The 21,802-nt window shown below is 41.8% G+C and overlaps 1 protein-coding gene across 3 annotated transcripts in view; it reads right to left on the bottom strand.

Moving 5' to 3' along the window:
• PTPN5 (protein tyrosine phosphatase non-receptor type 5) overlaps window positions 1-21,802 on the bottom strand; it is a 123,005-nt gene that overhangs the window by 97,192 nt on the left and 4,011 nt on the right. For 2 of the 3 annotated variants that reach the window (XM_069072950.1, XM_069072943.1), the window contains exon 2: window positions 5,967-6,041. The exons of the other annotated variant lie outside the window; for it this stretch is intronic. In XM_069072950.1, the coding sequence (XP_068929051.1) occupies window positions 5,967-6,005 (39 nt within the window). In that variant the 5' untranslated portion in view covers window positions 6,006-6,041. The remainder of the gene's footprint in view (window positions 1-5,966; window positions 6,042-21,802) is intronic. 3 annotated transcript variants of the gene reach the window in all.

The following is a 21,802-nucleotide window of genomic DNA, read 5'->3' as shown; positions in this document are numbered from 1 at the left end:
AGCTCAGGCAAGTCCCTGTCTTTACTTGGCCATCTTGGCTCCACCCATCCCCCTGCTTTTTAAAGAGTTCTCCAGTGAATTTTTGTGCCTCTTTTATTATTAGACTAATTATGTTTTTAGGTGTAATTTTCTTTAGTATTTTTTATGCATCTTTCACCAAGCTGTTAATTCTCTTTTCCTAATTTTCTTGCATCACTCTCGATTCTTTTCCCAATTTTTCTTCTACCACTCTTATCTCTTTCTTTAACTCTTCTAGGAATTCTTGTTGGACTTTGGTTCAATTAGCATTTTTCTTTAAGACTTTGTAGCTGTTTTCACATTGTTATATTCTTCTGAGTTTATGTCTTGGTCTTCCCTGTCAAGTTGTTTTTTGTTATTTGTTCATCTTCTTGACATTGAACTTTATGTTAAATTATAGTTAAAGTTTACGTAAAGTTAACTTTATATTACAGTTGGGCTCTGCTCACCTGTGGGTGGGCAGGAACTGTCCTAAGCTTCAGGCTTTTTTTGTGCTGCTATTTTCAGAGCTGTGTGTGTGTGTGTGTGTGTGTGTGTGTGTGTGTGTGTGTGTGTGTGTGTGTGTTTAAGTTTTTGGTGCTTCCCAGATGGTGTGATCCATGGAGAAATGTTATCACTGCTTACCTATTCTGTGCTCTAGTGTTTATCCAGGAAGGGACCCTGCTCCTCTGAAGCACTCCTCTATTCCCTGGAACTCAAAACCTTTTAAAAAATGTTAAAAATTGTTTTAACATGTAATTGGGGGGAAAATTAAACAGTTTTAAAACTGATCTATTTTTGCTTTTGTTTTGTCTGAGATCGTGATTTTTATCTTTGACTTTTTTGTGACTATATCCCCTGCTTTCCTGTAGTCACAAGAGCTAGTGTTCCCTTTGCTTTAGAACTGTGATCAGGGCCCCTGCTCCCTTGTGACCAATCATAAGCACTCCTCTCTACAATGGAAGTGTGACCCAGAACTGCTCATGGGCAACAGAGTTGCCAATCAGCACCAGCTGTACCTAGTGCTAACAAAGAGTCCCTTGTAGTCTCTTTCTGGTTACTTGTATGATCCCCTTACCATCTCTGGGCTGAGAGATCCTGAAGCTGCTGCTGCTGTTGCCTCCACTGTGCCACTTCCAAGGTCCATCACTGGTGACCCTGCCATGTTCTAGACCACCTCCCACTCTGGTGTCACAAATCTCTCTTGCTAATTTCCTATATTGTCTTAGTCTGGAAACGTGTCTCATTCTGACCTTTTGCTGGCGGCCACTCCAAAATTTGATCTGAGGAGTTATTTTAAAGTTATTTGGAGGGTAATGTTATGAGATTTCAGCTAGATTGCTGACTGTTCTCTGTCATCTTGGCTCTACCTATTTCAATGATCTTAAGTAAGATCTTCTCAGGAATGGATTTTTCTGTTGATGTCTTAGAAGTTCCAGCTTCTTTTTCTAGGATTTATCTTTTTCATCTGGTGTATCAGAGAATGGGAACATGTCTATGATCGTTTTCCTGTTGGCTCTTCCTGAATTAACAATGTTTGTATGATCACATGAAAGCTTAAAAAAATTCTCATTTACAAATCTGAAATAAATCTGCCCTTTAGTAATGCTTACTTTCAGTGAAATGATATTTTAAAGAATATAGGCAATTAAAAATTAAAATATATTTCAAAGGTGAGAGGCTGTGATATAGCAGATAGAGAACTAGGCTCAGGGTCAGGAAGGCCTGGGCTCAAGTGCCATTTCTGTCATTTGTCATGTACTTCTAATTGATTTCCATGCCTCAAGTCCCTCCTTACCCTTCCCTTCCCTTCCCAAGGGCCATTCCTACCTCTCTAGTCTTTCTTCTATTTCACTCCCCTCCATGATTCAGCTATACCCGACCACTTGCAGTACACTGAACATGTTCCTTCATCTCCCACCTTTGTGGCAGTACCTTTGCCCTGGCTATCTTCCAGGTTTAGAATGCTCTGCTCCTCCTCTTTCTCTTTTAGTCTCTTTGGCTTCCCTCAAGACTCAGTACAAATCTCATTCACTGGAGAAGGTGTTTCGTGGTTGTTCTAGCTGCTAGTGCCTCCACCTATCCCATTTATGTCTTGTATATTCCTAGTTATTTACATGCTCTCATCTCCATTAGACTATGAGCTCCTTGAGAGCAGATAGCATTTTTTGCCTTTCTTTGGAGCCCTAGCTAAGCCTTAGCATGACTCACATAGGTAGTGCTTGCTAACTGACTGACTTTATCTTGTTTCTTCACAACTACTCTTTGGCTATCTGTATATAGCAATCATATCTCTAGTTGTCTTCTCTTCTTCAGGTTAAATATCCCCAAAGTGTAAGAGTAAAATAATTCTAGACCTTTGAGAGATGAGCAAAATTTGAATAGGTAAAGGATAGGGAAAGGCATTCTAGGTGTGGAGTATGTTTGGCATAAGCAAAGGTGTGAAGGATGTTAAAACTAGATTAAATTGATAAAATCATTTTGGTTCAAATCTAAGGAAGAATCGACCATCTGTTTTGACCAGTAATGGCATAGGCTGCCTTATTACACGATGACTTCCCTACTGGAAAGGTTAAATATCAAGATACTGTAGGAAGGACTCTTGTATGGTGTGGGAAACAGACTATATAGCATTCAATGCTCTTCCCAAACTGGCTCTTGGCTTATCAGATATTATTAACTTTTACACTGTCTCCTTTCTAACCCAGCTCCCTACTTATTCTGCTCTGAAATTGTCCCCCCATTTTCTGCCTTTGGGCTTTCACAGGTGATACTCAATGCCTGGAATGTACTCTTGCCTCACTTTCATTTCTTAGAATCCCCAGATTCCTTCAAAATTTAACTCATGCACCATCTCTTTTTTTAAACCTTTTTTTTTTGAGGGGGAAGGCAGGGCAATTGGGGTTAAGTGACTTGCCCAAGGTCACACGGCTAGTTTTTTGTGTTAACTGTCAGAGGCTGGATTTGAACTCAAGTCCTCCTGACTTCAGGGCCAGTGCTCTATTCACTGTGCCACCTAGCTGCCTCCCATGCCCCCCATCTCTTATGAGAAGCTTTTTCTGATCCCCTTGCTTGTTAATGCTCTCTCTCTACTTCTCAAGTTATCACATATATTTTTATCTGTTCAAATGTTCTATCTCCCTAGTAGGATATGAGTTCCTTGAGGAGAGGGTTTGTTTTCTTTCTCTATTTTTAGAAAACCTAGTAAAGTTGATTTCATATAGAGCATATGTTTAACAAAAACTTGTTGGATTTGATAAATTAGAATTATGTCCTTTGAAATTCGAAGGTCCTGTAAGTCTTCACACTATATTGGTATAGAATCTGAATCACCAAGTACCCAGACCTCTGTTTCCTTTGACAGAAAGACTGGTGCTTTCTTGATTTATTTCAATATATGTAATATAGCATTAGTGTTTCAAGAGGTAGAAGGGCCTTCAGCTAGTCTTTTATCAGTTCTTTCTTTGCATATCCTATGGACTGGTCCTTAGATTCCACCTAAACAATAGATGAAAGAGGAAGAAAATATTATGTCCTCTCCCCAGGATAGTCTTTTTCCTTATTCCAAGAAGGCAGAGGAACCCTTTCTCTATATGAAGCCATCAGGCTGATCTTTTTTTTCCTCCCTCCCTCCCTCCTCCCCTCCTTCCCTCCCTTCCTTCTTTCTTTCCTTCCTTCCTTATCATCTACTTATAAGAGATAGGCCTATGACTCAAATTTGGATTCCCACAATCCCAGAGGGAGAGAACTTTAGAATTGGATGAACCTTGGAATATTCATGAACAAGAATCTTCTCTATAGGATCCCCCAAAAGTGGTCATTCAACTTTGGCTGGAAGAAATTCCAAGGTGGAACACATTAATTCCAAAGGCAGCCCATTCTACTTGTTGATAGCTCAGATACTTAGAGGTATTATTTTTTTACATTAATCTTAAAGCTATCTATCATTAGCCTCTGGGCAACTCCTACCCATTGCTTAAGTGAACAAATGTTTGTCACTCTTATCCAGGGGCAAGCAGAATAAGTTTAATTCCTCAGCCACTGTTACTGATTATAGGGTTAAAAAAGTCCTCACCACTGAAGTGCTTGGCACTGTCAAGCGGTTCAACATCAAAATGGAAATGATTTATCAAGGAAATGACATTTAAGAAGATTCATCACCATCTGCTTTGCCATCGCACCCTAAGGACCATGGGACCTTTCCATCTGACTTGCAGCAGAAACCTGCTCTCTGTGTTGTGTTGTTTCCCTCTTGACAACGTGAACTCCTTGAAAACAAGGACTGTCTTGCTTTTTAATTTTCATCCCCAGCACTTAGCACAGTGTTTTGCATGTGGCAAGTGCTTAAGAAATTCTTTCCTTTTCTTCTACATGGCCTGTTTTTAATATGTGGAGACAGTTATTATCTTGTTTTGGTTCAGGCTGACCATCCTCAGTCCCTTCAAGCAACCTCATTATGGCAATAGTTTCTAAACCTCTAATAAATGCCATTATGGAATCATTTTTAGACCTAGCATCATTCTGGCCAATCTGCTCCTGACATGCTCATGCTTGTCCTGATATGTGGAGGCTGGAAATTCCAGACGTGTTCTGATTATAGACATTATACCTCTTTTAATGCAACTTAACATTAACTTTTTTTTGGCTGTCATGTTACACTGTTGATTCATACTGAGTTTACAGTTCACTAAAACTCAGAGATTTTTTTCCATACAAAATTATTACCTAACCATGCATCCTATATTTATGAAGTTGATCTTCTGAACCCAGGTGTATGCTTCAGTATTCACCCTTATTAAATTTCTCTTATTAGATTGGTCTTTTGTTTTGGATCTCTTTTGTCATTTAGCATCAGATATCTACTTTCCTATGCCTACCTCCAGCTTTGTGTTATCTAAAAATCTGATAATGGAAGTCCTACTTCCAAAGACTTCACTAATGTCATTGATTAGAATGATGAACAGTGAGTATAGAGTCAAGGATGGGTCCCTGGATCAGTTCACTAGAGATCTCACTGTAAATTGACAATGATCTATTAGGGACTACTCTTTAAAACTGCTTTCAACAAGTTTCAAATGCATTTAGCCATACTATCATCTGATCCATACCTCCCCCCTGTTTCTCCTCAAGAACAACATGAGACATTGGTAAACTGTTTGTGGAAACACTATATTTTATACATAGCAGATTCTCCTGATCTACAAGGTAAGCAACCCTGTAAAAAATGGAAATGAGGTTAGTTTGATATGACGTACTCTTGATGATAATGGTTAGGATATAATAACAAGAGTAATAATAACTAGTATTTATATAGCATTTTAAGGCTCGCAAAGCACTTTAGAGATGTTATTTCATTTGATCCTTATAATAATACTATGTGTAGGGGCAATTATAAGTCTCATTTTATAAATGAGGAAATTGTGACTTGCCTAGGGTCACATGGCTAGTTAGTGATTTGAGGGAGGATTTGAACTTAGGTCTTCCTGGTCCAAAATCCAGCACTATTCATAATACCACCTGGACTCTTAGTGATCATTACTTCTCACAAATACAAAAATGTTCTAAAATTTTGGCAGGAATTGAAGCCAAACTCACTGGTTGAGGTTTTAAAGACCCCTGCCCTCTTCTATTTTTCTGAATTTTGGGAAAAGTTTGCATTTCTCCAGTCCTGTGGCATCTTTTCATTACTTTTTTTTTCTTTTTTTTTTGGAGGGCAATTGGGGTTAAGTGACTTGCCCAAGGTCACACAGCTAGTTTTTATGTTAAGTGTCTGAGGCCAGATTTGAACTCAGGTATTCCTGAATCTAGGGCAGGTGCTCTATTCACTGCGCCACCTAGTCACCCCTTTTTTTCAAAGATCACTAACATCACTTAGCAATGATACACACTAGCTTATTCGGTTTTCTGGAATAGAGTTCATGGGAACATACTGGCTTTAACTCACTGAAAACAGAGAGGTGCAATCTTACCTTTTCACTGATTTGGGTTTTCAACTCCCTGTTAACCATTTTTGCTCTATCCTTCTGAGTCTGAAGATCATTATCCTTGGGGGGGGGGGAAAAACAAAATCAAGTAAGAGCTTCAATAAGTACAATTTCTCTCCATCTATCATCTGTTTTCATACCACCCACTTTAAACAGAAGTCCTATGCTTTGTTTCTTTTTAAATTTTAAAAATGTTTAATACTAAATTTTACTCGTTTAAAATAAGAACTTAAGTATGGACACACTTGAATTGCATTTTTCAGATAACAGCTTTTTGGTTAAAGGATCAACAAAGACCATATGCTGTTTTGCACATGTACAAAAAGTGTTCCTCTCCTAGATGGGATAAGAGGTTCATATTCTGAAGAGGGTTCCCTCCTTTCCACAGTCCTATCCATTCTTTGTTCTTCCTTTTTCATCAATACAGCTTTAAAAAAAAAAAGGTATTTTGTTTTCTTAGCATCCATTGCTAACCTTGGCTGGTTCTGAGCTTTAGCACTCCTCACATCATCCTTCCAGGGCCATATTATGTTTCTCTGTTCATCCTATGCTTGAGTGTATTTTCTACGCGTGCCTTTTGTCCAATGAATTCCCCGTGCATCTATATCCAGTTTTATGGTTATCTCTCCCTTTTCTTTCTCATCTGAGCTGTTTGTACTTGAGTTGTTAGGATGCCATTCATGAGGGCTTTCCACTCCCCAGGGGCAGACTTACCACTGCTTTTTGGACTAGGTGAGTCTGCTTTATCTTTTCCCCTATACTCTTTGCAATGGGTTCTTCCATAATCTAAGTTACCTGTCAGAGGAATGTTTCCCAGCCACAAACAATGCTTAAAAGCAGTGAGTGAAAATGCCTTTCTATAAACATGTTTCTTAGAAAATAACGAATTTGATTATCAGAAAGGCAGAAAGAGTGGCACTTCTAGATGGAACATGAACATGAAGTGGAAGTCCTAGTTGTCTCTGCCCCTTGCAGCTGGGTGTATTCAAACCCTGGCTAGTTGGGTGGATGTTTAGTCCGTGCCTACAATGGTTTTAAAAATCTATTAATTTTTCAAGAAGAACAGATGCTCTCACCCTTTACTCAAATGAAAGGTTTAATCCCTGGCCCCACCTCCCACCTGTGTTAAGAACTAAACTAGTTGTTTTCCCTAGGTTACTGCAGGTGATTACTTCTTAGGATTTACACCAGCCTCACAATAACAGCAGAGAAATGACCTGGTGATGAGCAGTCATGTACATTCCAACCCTCCAGCTGCTCTGTGCCCTCTAGGATGTGATTTCATGTGGGAACGACTGCTCTGGACCCCAGAATTCCTCTAAGATTATGCCTCCAAGTGAATATGAAACACTCCTGAGCCAGGTTCCACACCCCCCACTCCTCTATTCTTTATAAACTGCCCCTGTTTGTAGTTGATGGACTCCAGGATTTGATTCTTGAACAATGAATGTGTTCATGCCAAAAAATGTCTCCCTACTCCCCAAGCACATTCCCCTATCACAGTTTCACACTCCTCTCCTGTCTTTTCAGAAATGTTTACTATTTTCTGGGTTAGACATCAGGCAATAGTACCATTCTCTCCAGAGAAACAAAAGCCACAGGAGAAGAGGAAGCAAATCAAATTGGATTCCTCCTTACTTGGGATCTTCAAGCAATGGCCAGACGACTGCCTGGTGGGTATGTGTTACAGAGAGATTTCTCATTTCAGGTCTGACTTATACTTGCTGGCCATGGGGGTTCTTTCCAACTCTGAAATTCTTTTATTGCTTCTGAAAAGCTAAGTTCAGAGAGGTTCATTACCAGGTTGGCCAGACTGGAGGATGAATCTTTCCATCCTAGCAATTCTCAAGAACTACTTACTCATAGAATACCATTTGTGCTGGTTAAGGAAGTCCCCACACCAAAGGAATCAAAGATCTGTGAAGTGCTTAAGTATACATCAGCATTGCCTTTGAATTATAAAAATGTGTTCTATTTCCAGCAGTTGATCCATTCAATAAACCCTGAGAGGTATCCTCTACAGCTCTCACTGATGAACCCCAATGAGCTGATGAGAACTATGTAACCATAATCCTATGATTCCCCAAGATGTACTCTTTAATCAGGTCTCTGCCTTCACTGTCTTAAGATCATGGGAAGCTCATTCTTGACTCCATGACTTTGGCTCAGTCTGTGAGCTCTGCCTAGAATGCCCTTCCTTCTCCCCTGGTAAAATCATTGTCCAATTATTTTACATCTCCCACAAAGCTGAGGGACCCTATCTTACTCTCTTGCTTTCCCCACAGTATCAAGCACGAGGCCTTAAACACAGCAGGTGTTCAGTAAATATTTGCTAAATGAAAGTCTGGGTCTGTCACTTGCTTGCTCAATAAACTCTAGTGGTTCCCTATTAATTTCAAGATCTGATGCAATTTCTTCTGCTTTTGCCTGTAACACTCAGTCCTACCCTATACTCTCCAGTATCTCCCAGCCACTGATGGGGCAGGGGTAAAGGGCATGACTAAAGTTATGTCCCCCATGCCTTGGGTCCAGCTACGGATTTTCCTTTCCGTCACCCTCATTGGTTCTGGGTTGTGGGGACACAAAACCCTTTCTTTGTGCTATCCTTGCCCTCAAGCAGCTTCCTATTTTAGGGCAAAAGGCCAAATAGACCCGACCAAGGCAAGTGTTACAGCATAGAAGGAAGAGAGTACTGGACTTAGGAATCAGAGGCCCAGGTTCTCTCCTGGCTCAGTTACTGATTGATATGTGACCCTGGGTCAGTCACTTAATACTTCTATACTGCAGCTTTATCATCTTTAAAATGGGGATGATGGTTCTTGCACTATGGGGATCAAATGGATATGAAAACACTTATTTTGTAACCCAAATGGGTCACACAAATGCCAGATGTTTTTCTATTATCTTCTGCATAGATACACATAGGTCACTGTGGGAGCCCATACAGTTTGGATGAGTGCAGAGGCCAAGCTGGTCGCATGGAAAATGAACCCACCAGTATGTACATGGTCCACTGCCAGTAAGACAAGCACTTAAAAGTAGGTACTCAGCCACCCACATTGATGGTCCTTCTTGGAATAGATAATAACTGTCCTGATTGTAGAACTTTTAAGATTTACAAAGGGCTTTGCATATGTCTTCTCATCTGATTACCAAAAGTAACATACCAGGTAGGTGTTGGTATTATCCCCTTTTTACAAATGAGGCTCAGAAAGACCAAGTCATAGAGCTGGTGTCTGTGAGCTGGCCTAATGGGGAGTGTTTTGATAACTGTCTTGCAAATAGAATCAGTTTCCTTTCTAATTCTATGCATTTTATTTAATTCATTTAAAAATTATTTAGGGAAGGGGCTCATTAGCTTCACCAGACTACCCAACGGGTCCATGACACAAAAAGAGTTAAGACCCCTGATATAAACAAAGAGGTAACCCTGAGCTTGTTACCAGGAGGTTCAAAACCTAGGTTTGCTTTTGAGGCTAAAGGCAAACCAACATTTCTGGGGCAAAGTCAGGGGGCTTGTTATTTCTTTCTGGCAGTGGGTATTTCCTGCTCAGGCACAAAGACAGCTTCTAGCATCTTCAGAGATTCATCTGTTTCAGGGGCATCCCAAAAGTCCTGAATCCCCCTCCTGCATTTGGCTGAATTAAGATGCAGTGGGAGGAGGCTGCCAGCTCATCTTGGATCCGCGTCACTGATGGGAGTATGAGGATTGCCTTTTTAGCAGAATTCCTGGATCATAGAATTTGTGAGCCAAGGAGGAGGCAAAAGAAGGATCACAAATGTCTGGGCTTCAGGCTTTCACTGAAGACACCTGTCAGGCAGCCAGCAGCCAGAGAATCCTGGGGAGACTTGTGATGCCTCCCATTGAAGCCTGGGGTTAAGAGCATCATTTCTCACTGGCCTTACAATTCCTTAGGGCTAGCAGCAAGCTCCAACCCTAGGGCCCAGGCAGTCCTAGATCTCACAGACTCTGGGACGGGTCAGGAGTCCATTTCACTGTGAGAAGGAGATGAAGCCGTCTCAGAAGGTCCTGGCTTCTGCCACATTTTTAAAGAACCTCAATCCACCCAACCACCAGGATGGTACTTAGATCCTCCCTTTTCTGTGCTCTTCTCTCCTCCCTAGTGGATGTGAGATAGCTTTGGAAGAGGGGTTAAGGTTCAATAGATGCTGAACATTAGTGATTAGTCAGCTCAAACAATCTCAGAGTTAGGAGGAACCACAAAAGAGGGATTTTGTGGACTTGTTTTTAAAAAACATTTTGATAACTATATTTCAAAAACAATTTTTTATTCTTTATAATCCTATGTACTTTATTTTATGTATTTAAAAGTTCCTGGAGAGCAAGGACTTTCTTTTACCTTTTTATGGTATGTTTAGTATCTTGTACAGTTTGGCACACAGTAGGTGCTTGTTGATTGATTGAGGAATTCACCAGACTGCTAAAGGAGTCTGAGACATAAAAAAAGTTACGAATCCCTGCTTTATGTGACATAATATAGTCCAATCTCCCATTTACTATAAAAACACCTTTTATAGGCAGCTAGGTAGTACAATAGATAGAGTACCTGGCCTGGAGTCAGTTTCCTTATCTATAAAATGATGATAATAGCATCTACCTCCCAGGGTAGTTGTGATGATCAAATGAGGCAATAATTGTAAAGGGTTCAGTACAGTGCCTGGCACTATATAAATGTTGGCTATTATTATTATTACTACAGTATCACTGACAAGTGGTCATTCAGTCTGTTAGAAGACGCATCTGTAGGTTGGGATGGGATGTTTCTTGTCCAAACCATCTGGCTTCCTCTTATGCTACCATGTTGTCTTTTTTCAGTTGTGTTTGACTCTCCATGGCCCCATTTGGAGTTTTCTTGGCAGAGATACTGGACTGGTTTTGCCATTTTCTTCTCCAGATCATTTTACAGATGAGGAAACTGAGGCAAACAGGGTTAAATGACTTGTCCAGGGTCACACAACTAGTAAGTGCCTGAGACCAGATCTGAACTCAAGAAGATGAGTCTTCCTGTCTTCAGGGCTGTCACTCTATCCACTGCACCACTTAAATGCCCTCTATTCTACCATACTAAATCCTGAACGTTACAAATACTGGACATTATTATGTTGTACAGATGGCCGAAAGCAGCCTCTGTCTCTATTTAGTTGAATGACTTTTAAAACCCTTCATAACCCAGCTTAAGCCTACCTTTCCAGCTTTAATATACATAGCATCCCTTCAGGAACAGCCCTATTGACCTGCTTGCAGTTCCTTACTCACGCCTTCCATCTCCCATCTCTGAGCCTTTGTATGTGCTGTGTCCCCCCTTCCCCTACCACGTGCTTGGAATGCACTCGCTCCCCACCCCCTCATCTCAGAATTCCTAGTTACATGTTACCTCCTACATGAGGCCTTTCTTGATCCCTCAGCTGCCAGCGCCTCTCCCCTCCCACATTACACTGAATTCATTTTACAGATATTTTGTATATAGTTATATAAGAGTGAGCCCCTTTCAGAGGGAAACATCTTTTTGCACCTAGTAAAGGACGTAAGGCTTAGAGTGGTTCATCTGCATATGAAAAGACCAGGCAAGCTGTAGATCCAGCTGCTGGAGACAATGAACTTGCCCCTAGGGCACAGACTGTTAGCTTACCTTTTTCCTACCAGCTCACTTACCAGGACTGGGAGGAGAGATTTTAGTTTAAAAAACTAGAAAACCTCAAACCCTAAAGCAATTTGGTGATTATTGGGCAAGTGGACATTGCTTGGTTATGGCCAAGTTTGTAAAGATGAAGACATAGGAAATGGACCAAACAGGTTTCTGGCCCAGGTCAGTCAGTCAAGAAACATTGGCTGGTCAGGCTCCTACTACAAAACTCAGGTTCCTGGGAACTCAGCAGGGGAATGAGGAGGCAGCTGAAGCCTGGTACCAGTCTGGAAAATCATATGCAAATGGAAAACTCCCTCTGCCAATGCAGGTTGGAACCTTATCTGCAATTTATAATCTTTGACAGCTTCCTAGAATATGGAAGGGTTGAAAGATTTGGCCAGGTCACAGAACCCAGTGCCTGTTAGGAACTGGACCCATATCTCCCTGGTTCAAAGGCTAGCTCTCCACCCACTATGCCAAAATCAGGCTTTACAAGGCACAAAACAATACACTCAGATCTGAAAGGGGCTCATCCTTATGTTTACAGGTGCATTTACATTTTTATGTATGTATGTGTACATACATACATGTTTCTCCCAATAGAATATAAGCTCTTTCCCAGCCAAATGTTTTCATTTTTATATTTGAATATCCAGTGTCACCAGTATCTGTAGCATATAACAGGTGCTTAATAAATGCTCACTGATTGATTGAACACAACTACACAAAGGCTGCCATGGCAGGATGTAGGGAAACATGGATTTTAGCTTAGTCAGTCAACAAGAATTTATTAGGCTTTTAATTAGTGCTAGGTACTTCTAAAGGGAGGGGGTAGGGACAGGAGATTCATATGTGAACTTTGTTCTTATAGCTCCAAATTGTCAATTTGGAAATCCATCTTGTCATGGGGGAAGGAAGAAGTGAGAGGTGAGGGGCTAGAGACAATGAGTATAGATGGCTCTTTTTGGGAATCTGGTTAATTGGGAGAGAAGAGAGAGAGAGAATGAAAGCTTGAGTGTATGTCTGGGTCAAATGAAGTTTAAAAAAAAATTTTTTTTTAGGGTGGGATGTGAGAATGCTTGTAGAAAGCAGAGAAAGGAGCCAAAAGATACAAAGTGATTTGAGAAGAGAAGGAATATTTGAGAAGGTAAGCTCCAGGGGAGATCCCCGGGGAATGATATTGTAAATAAGAAGGGTCACCTTTTGTTCAAACTTTGGAAAAAAAGGAGAGAACATGAAATGACTGAGAAAGTTTTGAAATACAGAAAAGGGAAGCAGAGAAAGCTCACTGCATATGGTCTTAGTTTCATCTGTGGAAAAAGAAAAGCAAAGTCCTTGGGGAGGCTAGGTGGTGCAGTGAATAGAGCACCACCAGTCCTGGAGTCAGGAGGACCTGAGTTCAAATTCGACCTCAGACACTTAACATGTACTAGCTGTGTGATGCTGGCAAGTCACTTAACACCAACTGCCCCTCCAAAAAGCAAAAAAAAAAAAAAGAAGAAAGGCAAAGTCCTCTGTTGAGGAGGGAAGGAGCTGGTGGACAGGTATAAGGGGTAAATATTAAAGATCCCCAAGCACCCCGCCCCTTCCATACCCCACCCCCCAGTGTTTTTAGTGTCATCCAGCTTCTATCGCTCACCATGCCAAATTCTGGGGAGTTGAGCATTTAGGTAACCAGTGGAGACAACAGAAAATTCTCCCTGAGCACCTGGGTTAGTAAATAAATACCTGTTATTCAGGTTAGCCAGGCTGGACTGAACTTAGTTGGCATCAGAGAATTACAGGCTTAGAGCTGAAAGGGACCTCCATGGCCACTAAATCCAACTCCTTTATTTTACAGATAAGGAAACTGAGGCACAGAATGGTTAAGTGATGTATCTAGGATCACAAAGCTAGTAAGTATCTGAATTCAGTTCTTGATTCCAAATCTACTACATCAATTGTGTCAAATTTAAAGAGAAACAGGGGCGACTAAGCTGAACATAAGGATCCCTGCAGGTTGCATGCTCTCTTAGAAAACCACATACTAACATTATCTATGTTACATCATATTTTTATTTACTTTGTTAAATATTTCCCAATTACATTTTAATCTGGTTCAGGCTGCACTTGGGAGTGTGGTAGACCTTGGTACTATACCATGATGCCAACAGAGTCAGGAATGTAATGTGCCCGTTACCTTTTGTGAGCTAAGTGAGTCCTCTTACATCTCTCTCATCAGACCCAAAGCCTCATCTCATGATGGCAGAGGATGGGGCAAATTTAAGAGGACATCCTGTCTATTACACAAGTACTCAGCTCTCTGTCTGAGTCCCTGGAATGACAGGCCTTTTAGTCCTTTCTGTGCCCTGAGGTTTGGGACCCTCATTGGGTTTAGTCAGGATTTGTAAGCAATACAAATGTCTTCAAAGCAAGTTCTCCTGTGTTTCTAACTCCATTAGACTTGGGAGTTCCGATGGATGCGAGTTCCCTTTGGCTTAGGCCAAAGCTCTGAGTCTTCCACAGGCTGGAAATTCTGGGTGCCTTAAGTCAGTGACTTGGTTCCACATTTTTACTTCAATTTTCCTATTCTATTCAATTCAGCACAAAGGAAACTACTTCTGTTGGGCATAACTAACTAAAAGGTTGTTTCCTATGAACTTGGGCTCTGTAAGGAACTTTAAGTGACTGATAAATGAAAGTTTCTCTGGATAAGAAATACTATGAGTCACAAAACTATCTCCCCTCTCCCAAGTCCCCAAGTCTAGACTTGAGGCAGGGAAATTTGGCATAAAAGAACAAGTAATAACACTGTAGGATTTCCCAAATTTGGCTCAGTCCTGGGAATTCCTAAACATCTCGGGCTCATTCCCACTTCCCTGCCTTTGCTTACAAAGTTCCCCAGGCTTGGAAGGCCCCTCCTATTCTTCTCTCCCTGCCAGATCTTCAGGGCCCAGCTTGACTCTCACCTCCTTCATGAGGATGCCTTCTCCAGCTACCCCAAGCCCAGTGATCCTCTCTCTCCTTTGAGTTTCTAGAGTCCTGTGCAATCCCACCTCTTCCTCCAGCTTGTTTTCTCATGCAGCATTTTTGAGTTTTTCCATCTCTGTTCAATTCTGCATCCCCAAGGAAACTGTCAGCTCCTCCAGGCAGTAGGCAAGTCTCCTCTAGCAAGCCGACAGCGCTGAGCCTAGCCCGAGCTCATAGGAGATGATGCTTAAAGCACACCTGCTAATGTGCCTGGAAATTCATTCTCTTTGATCCCAACACATTGGATGGGCATGGGAGGTGGGTGGGTGCTTGGAGATCTTTTAATATTTACTGAGCACACAAAATCTGCTAGGTCTTGATAGTGTATGAGGCACCATAGAAAATTCATTTGGAGCAAAAATATGCTATGGCATAACAACAACCATAATAGCAACTCATGTTTATATATGAGTTATCGTATTTATATAGTTCCTGGAGGTGATTTAGTTGTCCTCATATATGAGGTGCCATTGAACAGATAACTCTCAGGGAAAGTTGCACAGAAATGATACAGGGATGGAAGCCAAGTCCTGACTTGCTTCTAAGCCCCATGACAACTTAATTCTCTTCCCTCCTCACCTCTCCACGCCTCACGGTCCTGTTTCTTGCTCATTCCCGACACAGCACATTCACAGGCATCATTTCTCCAGTTCTAAATGCCTCGTTCTCTCTCTGGTCCTCTTTCCCCTCAAAGTCCCTCTTAAAGACCCACCTCCTCCTCCCTGATGTCTTTTCTGACAAACCCAAGGTCTAACATTGATCACCTGGTCCCCCTCAGTTCTCTCTTTAATACTTCTGATGGTTGATCTAGCACTCTGGCTTTTCCAGGAGGCGTCTCTGCTGGTTGGGTCTGTCTGCAATCTTTCTCACATCTGTCCTTCTCTCTCTATTCTTATGGCTCCTAACATATGATGGGCCCATGTGGATTACTGCCCCAACCTCCTATCAGGTCTTTCCATCTCCACTCATTCCCTGCTCCACTCTATGTATCACTATGTAATCTTCCATTTAATGCATAGTCCTAACCACATCACTCCCCTGTTGAATATTAAAAAATATTCATTTGCTCTCCATTGCCTATCAAGGAAAATGCAAACTCCTTGGGCTGATATTCAAGGTCTTCCACAATCTAGCTCCACCTTGTCTTTCCACTCTTAATATGTAATACTCCCCTTCACACACTGGATATTCCAGCCAAACAACTCAGGGTCTCCCAATTGCATCATATCCTCTGCCCCGTGAATGAAACAAACTTCCCCCTACCAGTCCCCTCCACCTCTTCCTTAATAGTATTTTATTTTATTTTTCTAATTATATGTAAAGATAGTCTTCAACACTCGTTTTTTGTAAAATTCTGAGTTCCCAATTTTTCTCCCTCCCTTCCCTTCCCCTTCCCCAAGACAACAAGCAGTCTGATACAGGTTATACATGTACAATAATGTTAAACATATTTCCACACCACCTCTATCTCTCAGTGGCCTTTCCTCCTTTCAAAGTCCAGCCTTACCTGATTATTACAGGTGGAGTTCCCTCTCTAGGGTCTTCTCTTATTCAAAAACATGATCCTCTAACCATACTAATTTTTCAGAAATTGAGGTTGGATACATTGGTAGTTCTAGTTACTATCTCATGATCCCCCCCCTCCCAACCCTCTCCTCTTTCCTTCTACATCATTTGCCAGACCCTGGAGGTTCCTCTGTCTGCATTACCTTAGGGATACCTCCTTTTTCACACCTTCACTTCTCAGAAGCTATTTTCGGGGATGGTGCCAGTGATCTCCCCTAAGTGCTTAGCATTCCAGTAGGTGCTTAACCATTACTCCCTCCTTGACTCTCATTCTATTATAGTTCTCTTGTTACCTCTTCTACACACGAATCTCTTTTTAACATGGCTTAGTTATTTGTGTCAATGCTGCATCTTTGTATTACAGTGTAAATTCTTCAAAGGTAGGGGCTTAGTTGTTTTCCCCTGTTGTATCCTCCATCTTGTACATAGTAGGCACTTAATAAATGATTGCTGAACTGAATTCAAAGCTGAGTGAAGGCATATGTATGTATTTTGTAAGTACTTAGAATGTAAACTTCTTGAGGGCAGAAGTTTACCTTCTAGAGCAAAACTTGGGAAATCTGCCCCTGTTGCTTTCATACTTTGTCTATATGTTTGCTTTTGCAGGGTACTGTTCCAGCTCACTGTTTCATTTTTGTCTTTGTATTCCCAGTATCTAGCACAATGCCTGCCTGGTATATAGTAGGTGCTTAATGGTTGCCAAATGGTTGGTGGTGGTCATTGTCGTTTTAGACTCATAAAGGAGAACTTTACAGGTTTAAACTAAAATATCTGAGTTTCTACCTACTAAAAGTACTGGCAGTTCCCTCTCTAGGTTCTTCTCTTATTCAAAAATATGTTCCCCTAAACATACCAATTTTCCAGAAATTGAGGTTGGATACATTGGTATCCAACTCACGATTACTCTCTCATGATCCTCCTTCCCAACCCATCCTTCTTTCCTACTACATCATTTACCAGACCCTGGAGGTACCCCTGTCTGCATTACTTTATGGATACCTCCATTTTCATACCTTCACTTCTCAGAAGCTATTTTTGGGGATGGTGCCAGTGGTCTCCTGTAAGTGCTTAACCATTACTGCTAACCATTCTTTTTTCAATCTCTGCAATTTCTGGTGTGATGGATTATTACCTGCTGCTGACCTTCCCAAGCCCCTTCCTTCTATGAGTACCTCTTTCTTGAGTCTCTCCTCTGGAAACTACTAGTCAGTGAATTGGAGGCTTCTCAGGTCAGGTGGGCTCTGTCTGGCACTTTACTGTCCCCTAGAATCTTGGGTTGTACCATACTCTCTCCCTAAGATCAGCTATCATCTGGGCACACATGACATTTTTTTTTCTGTCTCTTTTCCTTCCCCACTTTACTAATCTTCGTACTTGGTCCAGTCATCCACAGTACTATTGTCCTGAGGGTGTCTTAAAAATGAATGTTGCTGAAGTCAGAGTTGTCTCCTTTCCAAAAATGATGAAACATATCTGCGCACACACACACTCACTCAATTTCATTTAGCTTCTTTTTTTTTGGAGGGGGGAGGGCAGGGCAATTGGGGTTAAGTGACTTGCCCAAGGTCACATGGCTATTAAATGTGTCAAGTGTCTGAGGTCAGATATGAACTCAGGTCCTCCTGACTCCAGGGCCGGTGCTCTATTCACTGTGCCACCTAGCCACCCCTATCACTCACTCAAATTTCAAAAGAATTTCCTTCCTCCAAAGCAACACTTTAGGATAGATAACTCTTGTGTCTAAAATCTCCTCCACCTAATACCTCCAAGCTCTTTTATTCCACAATTCCATCACTTGCATGGATAGAATTGCCTTCAGCAGTGGTGGTTATTGCAGTTTACCTTTCTAAGTAAATCTCTGCTCTAGAAGCAAATCTTCCAGAGCAAAACTTGGGAAATCTGACCCTCTTACTTTGTCTAACTGCAATATGTTTGTTTTTGCAGGGTACTGTTCCATCTTTTCCCTGGGAGCTCTAAGCAGTCCCCTGCCTTTCCTTGAACAAGATTCTTGCTTTTTTGTTGCTGTCTGTATCTGCAGGTTTTCAGTTCCTTCCATTGGCTCCACTTAAGGTAAACAGCTCTCACCACAGCGGGCACATGCCACCCACACTCTCCAGGCCACAGGCATGGACACACTTACTCATGTTTTTTGAAATAAATTTGATCAGAAAATTCCAGACCCTCAGGGGAACAAAAAGATTGGACACTAGTGACAGATGTGTTACTAACACATCTCAGGGATGGGAAAAGACCAAAGGAAAACTGGGAATGGGGAATAATATTGTGTAGCAAAACATTAGCTGAAAGGAGACCAAAAGAAATTATCAATATATTTCTTTCAGAGGATAAAGGCCCAAACGTGGATAATGTGGCTCCAGCTCCCCAGATTCCTCCAATGATGGGACATCCTGCTGCTATAGCTTCTTCTTCAAACCATGCATTTGGATTCTGCACAGAGTACAGAAGATGCTGGCCTGGGCAACTATATGGAAGGACATGATTCCCAACTTCTGGGACGGCAGTAACATTACTAACAGTTAACTTGTAAACAGTGCTTTAAGGTTTGGAAAGCCCTTTACATATATTATATCATTTGATTCTCACAACAACCCTTTGAGGTAGTTGCTATTATCCCATTTTACAGGTGGGGAACTTGACTGGCAGAGGTTAAATGACTTGTCTAGGACCACAAAACTAGTAAGTGTCTGAAGAAGGATTCAGATTCAGGTCTAGTCCAGAACTCTAGAATACCTGAGAGGAACTTGGAAATAAGCTAGTCCAATCTAATTTTTAGAAGGGGAAACTGAGGCCCAGAGAAAGCAAATGATTTACTCACCTACTGCCTAGCCATCCTAGGAAAACCTCTGCCCTGGGGCACTGCTTTTCTTACTGGAGACTCACTCCCTAGTGTGACCATTTGGGGAAGGGCCCCAGTCATGTTCACATCTGGACTTCCTCCTCCCTCTCCTTGTCTTCAATGGTGGTACCCTTCTTTTCTGCTTCTTTCTAGCTCACCCATATGTGTTGTCTTCTCCCACTAGAATGTAAGCTACCTGAGGACAGGGACTGTGTTGTTTGTTTGTGTTTGTGTCCCCAGCCCCTTAGCAGAGTATCTGTCATGTTGTTTAGTCATTCAGTTGTATCTGATTCTTTGTGACACCATTATGGGATTTTCTTGGCAAACATACTGGAGTGGTTTGCTGTTTCTTTCTCCACTGGATTAAGGCAAACAGAGGTTAAGTGACTTGCCCAGGGTCCCACAGGTAGTAAGTGTCTGAGACCAGATTTGACCTCAGGTCTTCCTGACTCCAGCCCAGTACTCTATTCACTGAGCTACCTAGCTGCCTTTGCCTGTCACAACGTAAGCTCTCTCTCTCTCTTTCTTCCTCTTCCTCTATCAGTCTCTCTCTTTCTCCCTGCCCCCCTCTGTCTCACTAACCTTGGAATTTAAATCCATCCTAATGCTTATTATTCTCCCCTCTGTAATACAGCATATACATAAATGCAAACCATACTAGGTGATGAAACTTCTTGGACCGGGGCTCCTATTACAGGACCATTTGGTTCAGTGAATAGAAAAACTTATAAAGAATTTGCCATCCTTTTGGAATTTCGTTGTTGCAGATTTTAATCCCTTCCAGTAGTTACTGAGGTTTTCAGGGTATGTGCATTTATTAAAGTCACTGTGTGTGCGTATTATATACACATACATATAAATATATGTAAACATATGAATATATATGTATATTTGTGTGTACATGTTCAAGTATGCCCAAATCTCTGTGTATCTGCTCCCTGAGGGCAAGGATAATGCCATATTTAAACTTTGTATCACCTTCAACTTCTAACATAATGCTCTGGATCGAGTAGATGCATAATCAGTATTTGCTGAATTGTGGGCTCCGGAGTGCTTGTGTGTCTATGAGTGGGGTTTTGTATTTTTGGGGTCACATGTACTTTGGATTCCCAGGAATAGAATGATTACTTCATGCCTCATAAAGTGACAGATGAACAATGAATGGAGAAAGCTGGGGGAACCAGGGTAATTTCTAGCCCCTGTAGATCCAGGGGAGGCAGGCAGCAAAGGTCGAAGAAGGGACCGGGTCAACATGTGTCATGACAGGGTTAAAATGGAAGGGGGGAGAGGGGAATGGAATGAGGCCTGGCCTTTGGCAAAATTGTAAAGTGGGTATAAGTCAGAGCTCCTGGGATTTCTTTTCCTTGCCTTCTTCCAGGGTTTTAGGTTTTCCCTCCTCCCTCTATCAGACCTGGGTTCTAGACAAGTATCTGATCAGATGAGTGGCTTGTGTTATTGAGTGAATGAAAAGTCAGGAAAAGTTCTTCTCAGGGGCATTTGTAAGAAACTCTTAAACCAAAGGAATGAACAAGGAGGTATTTGGGGCTATGAGGGACCTTCTGGGCCCTTAAAATCAGACCCAGTTGGGCTGATCCTAGGAAAGTGATTCTGTAAAGGATGAAGGTGAAGGATGGACTTCACCTCAGGAGGAGAAGGGGAGTGTAGGAATGGGAGAGGGAGGTAGAGAAGAGAGAAGGGAACATGGAGTGAAAGGGGGGACAAAGGGAGAACAAGAAAGGGTAAGAGAAGAGGAAGGGAGAGACTGAGAGAAAGTGAGGAGAGGGAAGAGACAGACAGAGGAGGTAGAAAGGAAGAAGAGGGGAAAAGTAGAGGAGGGAGAAAGTAAAGACATGGGAGAAAGGGAAGAGTAGAGGGAGAGATAAGGATAGAGAAAGTTGAAAAGGTCAGGAGAGGAATGGAATGAGAGGGATGGAAGGAGAAAAAAGGGAAGGGGGAAAGAGGGAAGGGAGAAGAAGAAAGGGGAGGGGGAAGAAAGAGAAAGGAAGAGGAAAGGACAAGAAAACGGAAGAGAGAGGAATGGAGGGGAAAAGGGGAGAGGGATGGGGAGATGAAAGAAGCAAGGAGAAAGAGTGAAAGAGAAGGGAGGGAAGAGAGTGAGAAAAGGGAAAGGGGGAGATGGAGAAGGGAAGTCAGAAAGAGAAGTAGTAGAAGGAAGGGAGAAGGTGATTAAAAAGGGAGGAGGAGGGGAAGGGGAAAAATAGGAAGAAAGAGGAGGTCAGAAGAGGGGACTGGAGGAGAGAGGGGAATGAAAAAGACAGAAAGTGAGACAGGAAGGGGAGGGAAGAGAAAGAGTGGAGAGGAGAGAGGAAAGGAAGGAGAAGGCGAGAAGGAAAAGGACAGGCAGAAGGAGAGGGAAAAGAGAGGTAAAGAATAAGGGGAAAGAAATGAAAAGAAGAGGGAGAAGAGAAGAGAGAGGGAAAGAGAAAGAAAAGAGAGAGGAGTGGGAGAGGTGAATAGAGATAGATGGAGAGAGGGAAGAGAAGATGAGGTAGAGGGATAATGGGAAGGAGAAAGAAGACAGAGGAAGGGAGAAAGAAGGGGAGGCAGAAGTAAAGGGGAGAAGGGAAGAAAGAGAAAAAGAGAGGAGAGGGGGAGAAAGAGAAATGGAAAAGAATTAAAAGGGATAGGGAGAAGAAAAGATGAATAAAGAAAGGAAGAAGGGAAAAGAAAAAGGGAGGGAAGGAGAAAAGAAAGGAAAGGGAGTTGGGAAGGGAAAGTGA

Source organism: Petaurus breviceps, unplaced genomic scaffold, assembly GCF_028583685.1.
Source record: "Petaurus breviceps papuanus isolate PSGF00001 unplaced genomic scaffold, PetGlider_PUasm1.0 140, whole genome shotgun sequence".
NCBI lineage: Eukaryota > Metazoa > Chordata > Mammalia > Diprotodontia > Petauridae > Petaurus > Petaurus breviceps.
The sequence above is the reverse complement of the archived record's forward strand: the minus strand, read 5'-3'. Positions and strand labels throughout refer to the sequence as shown.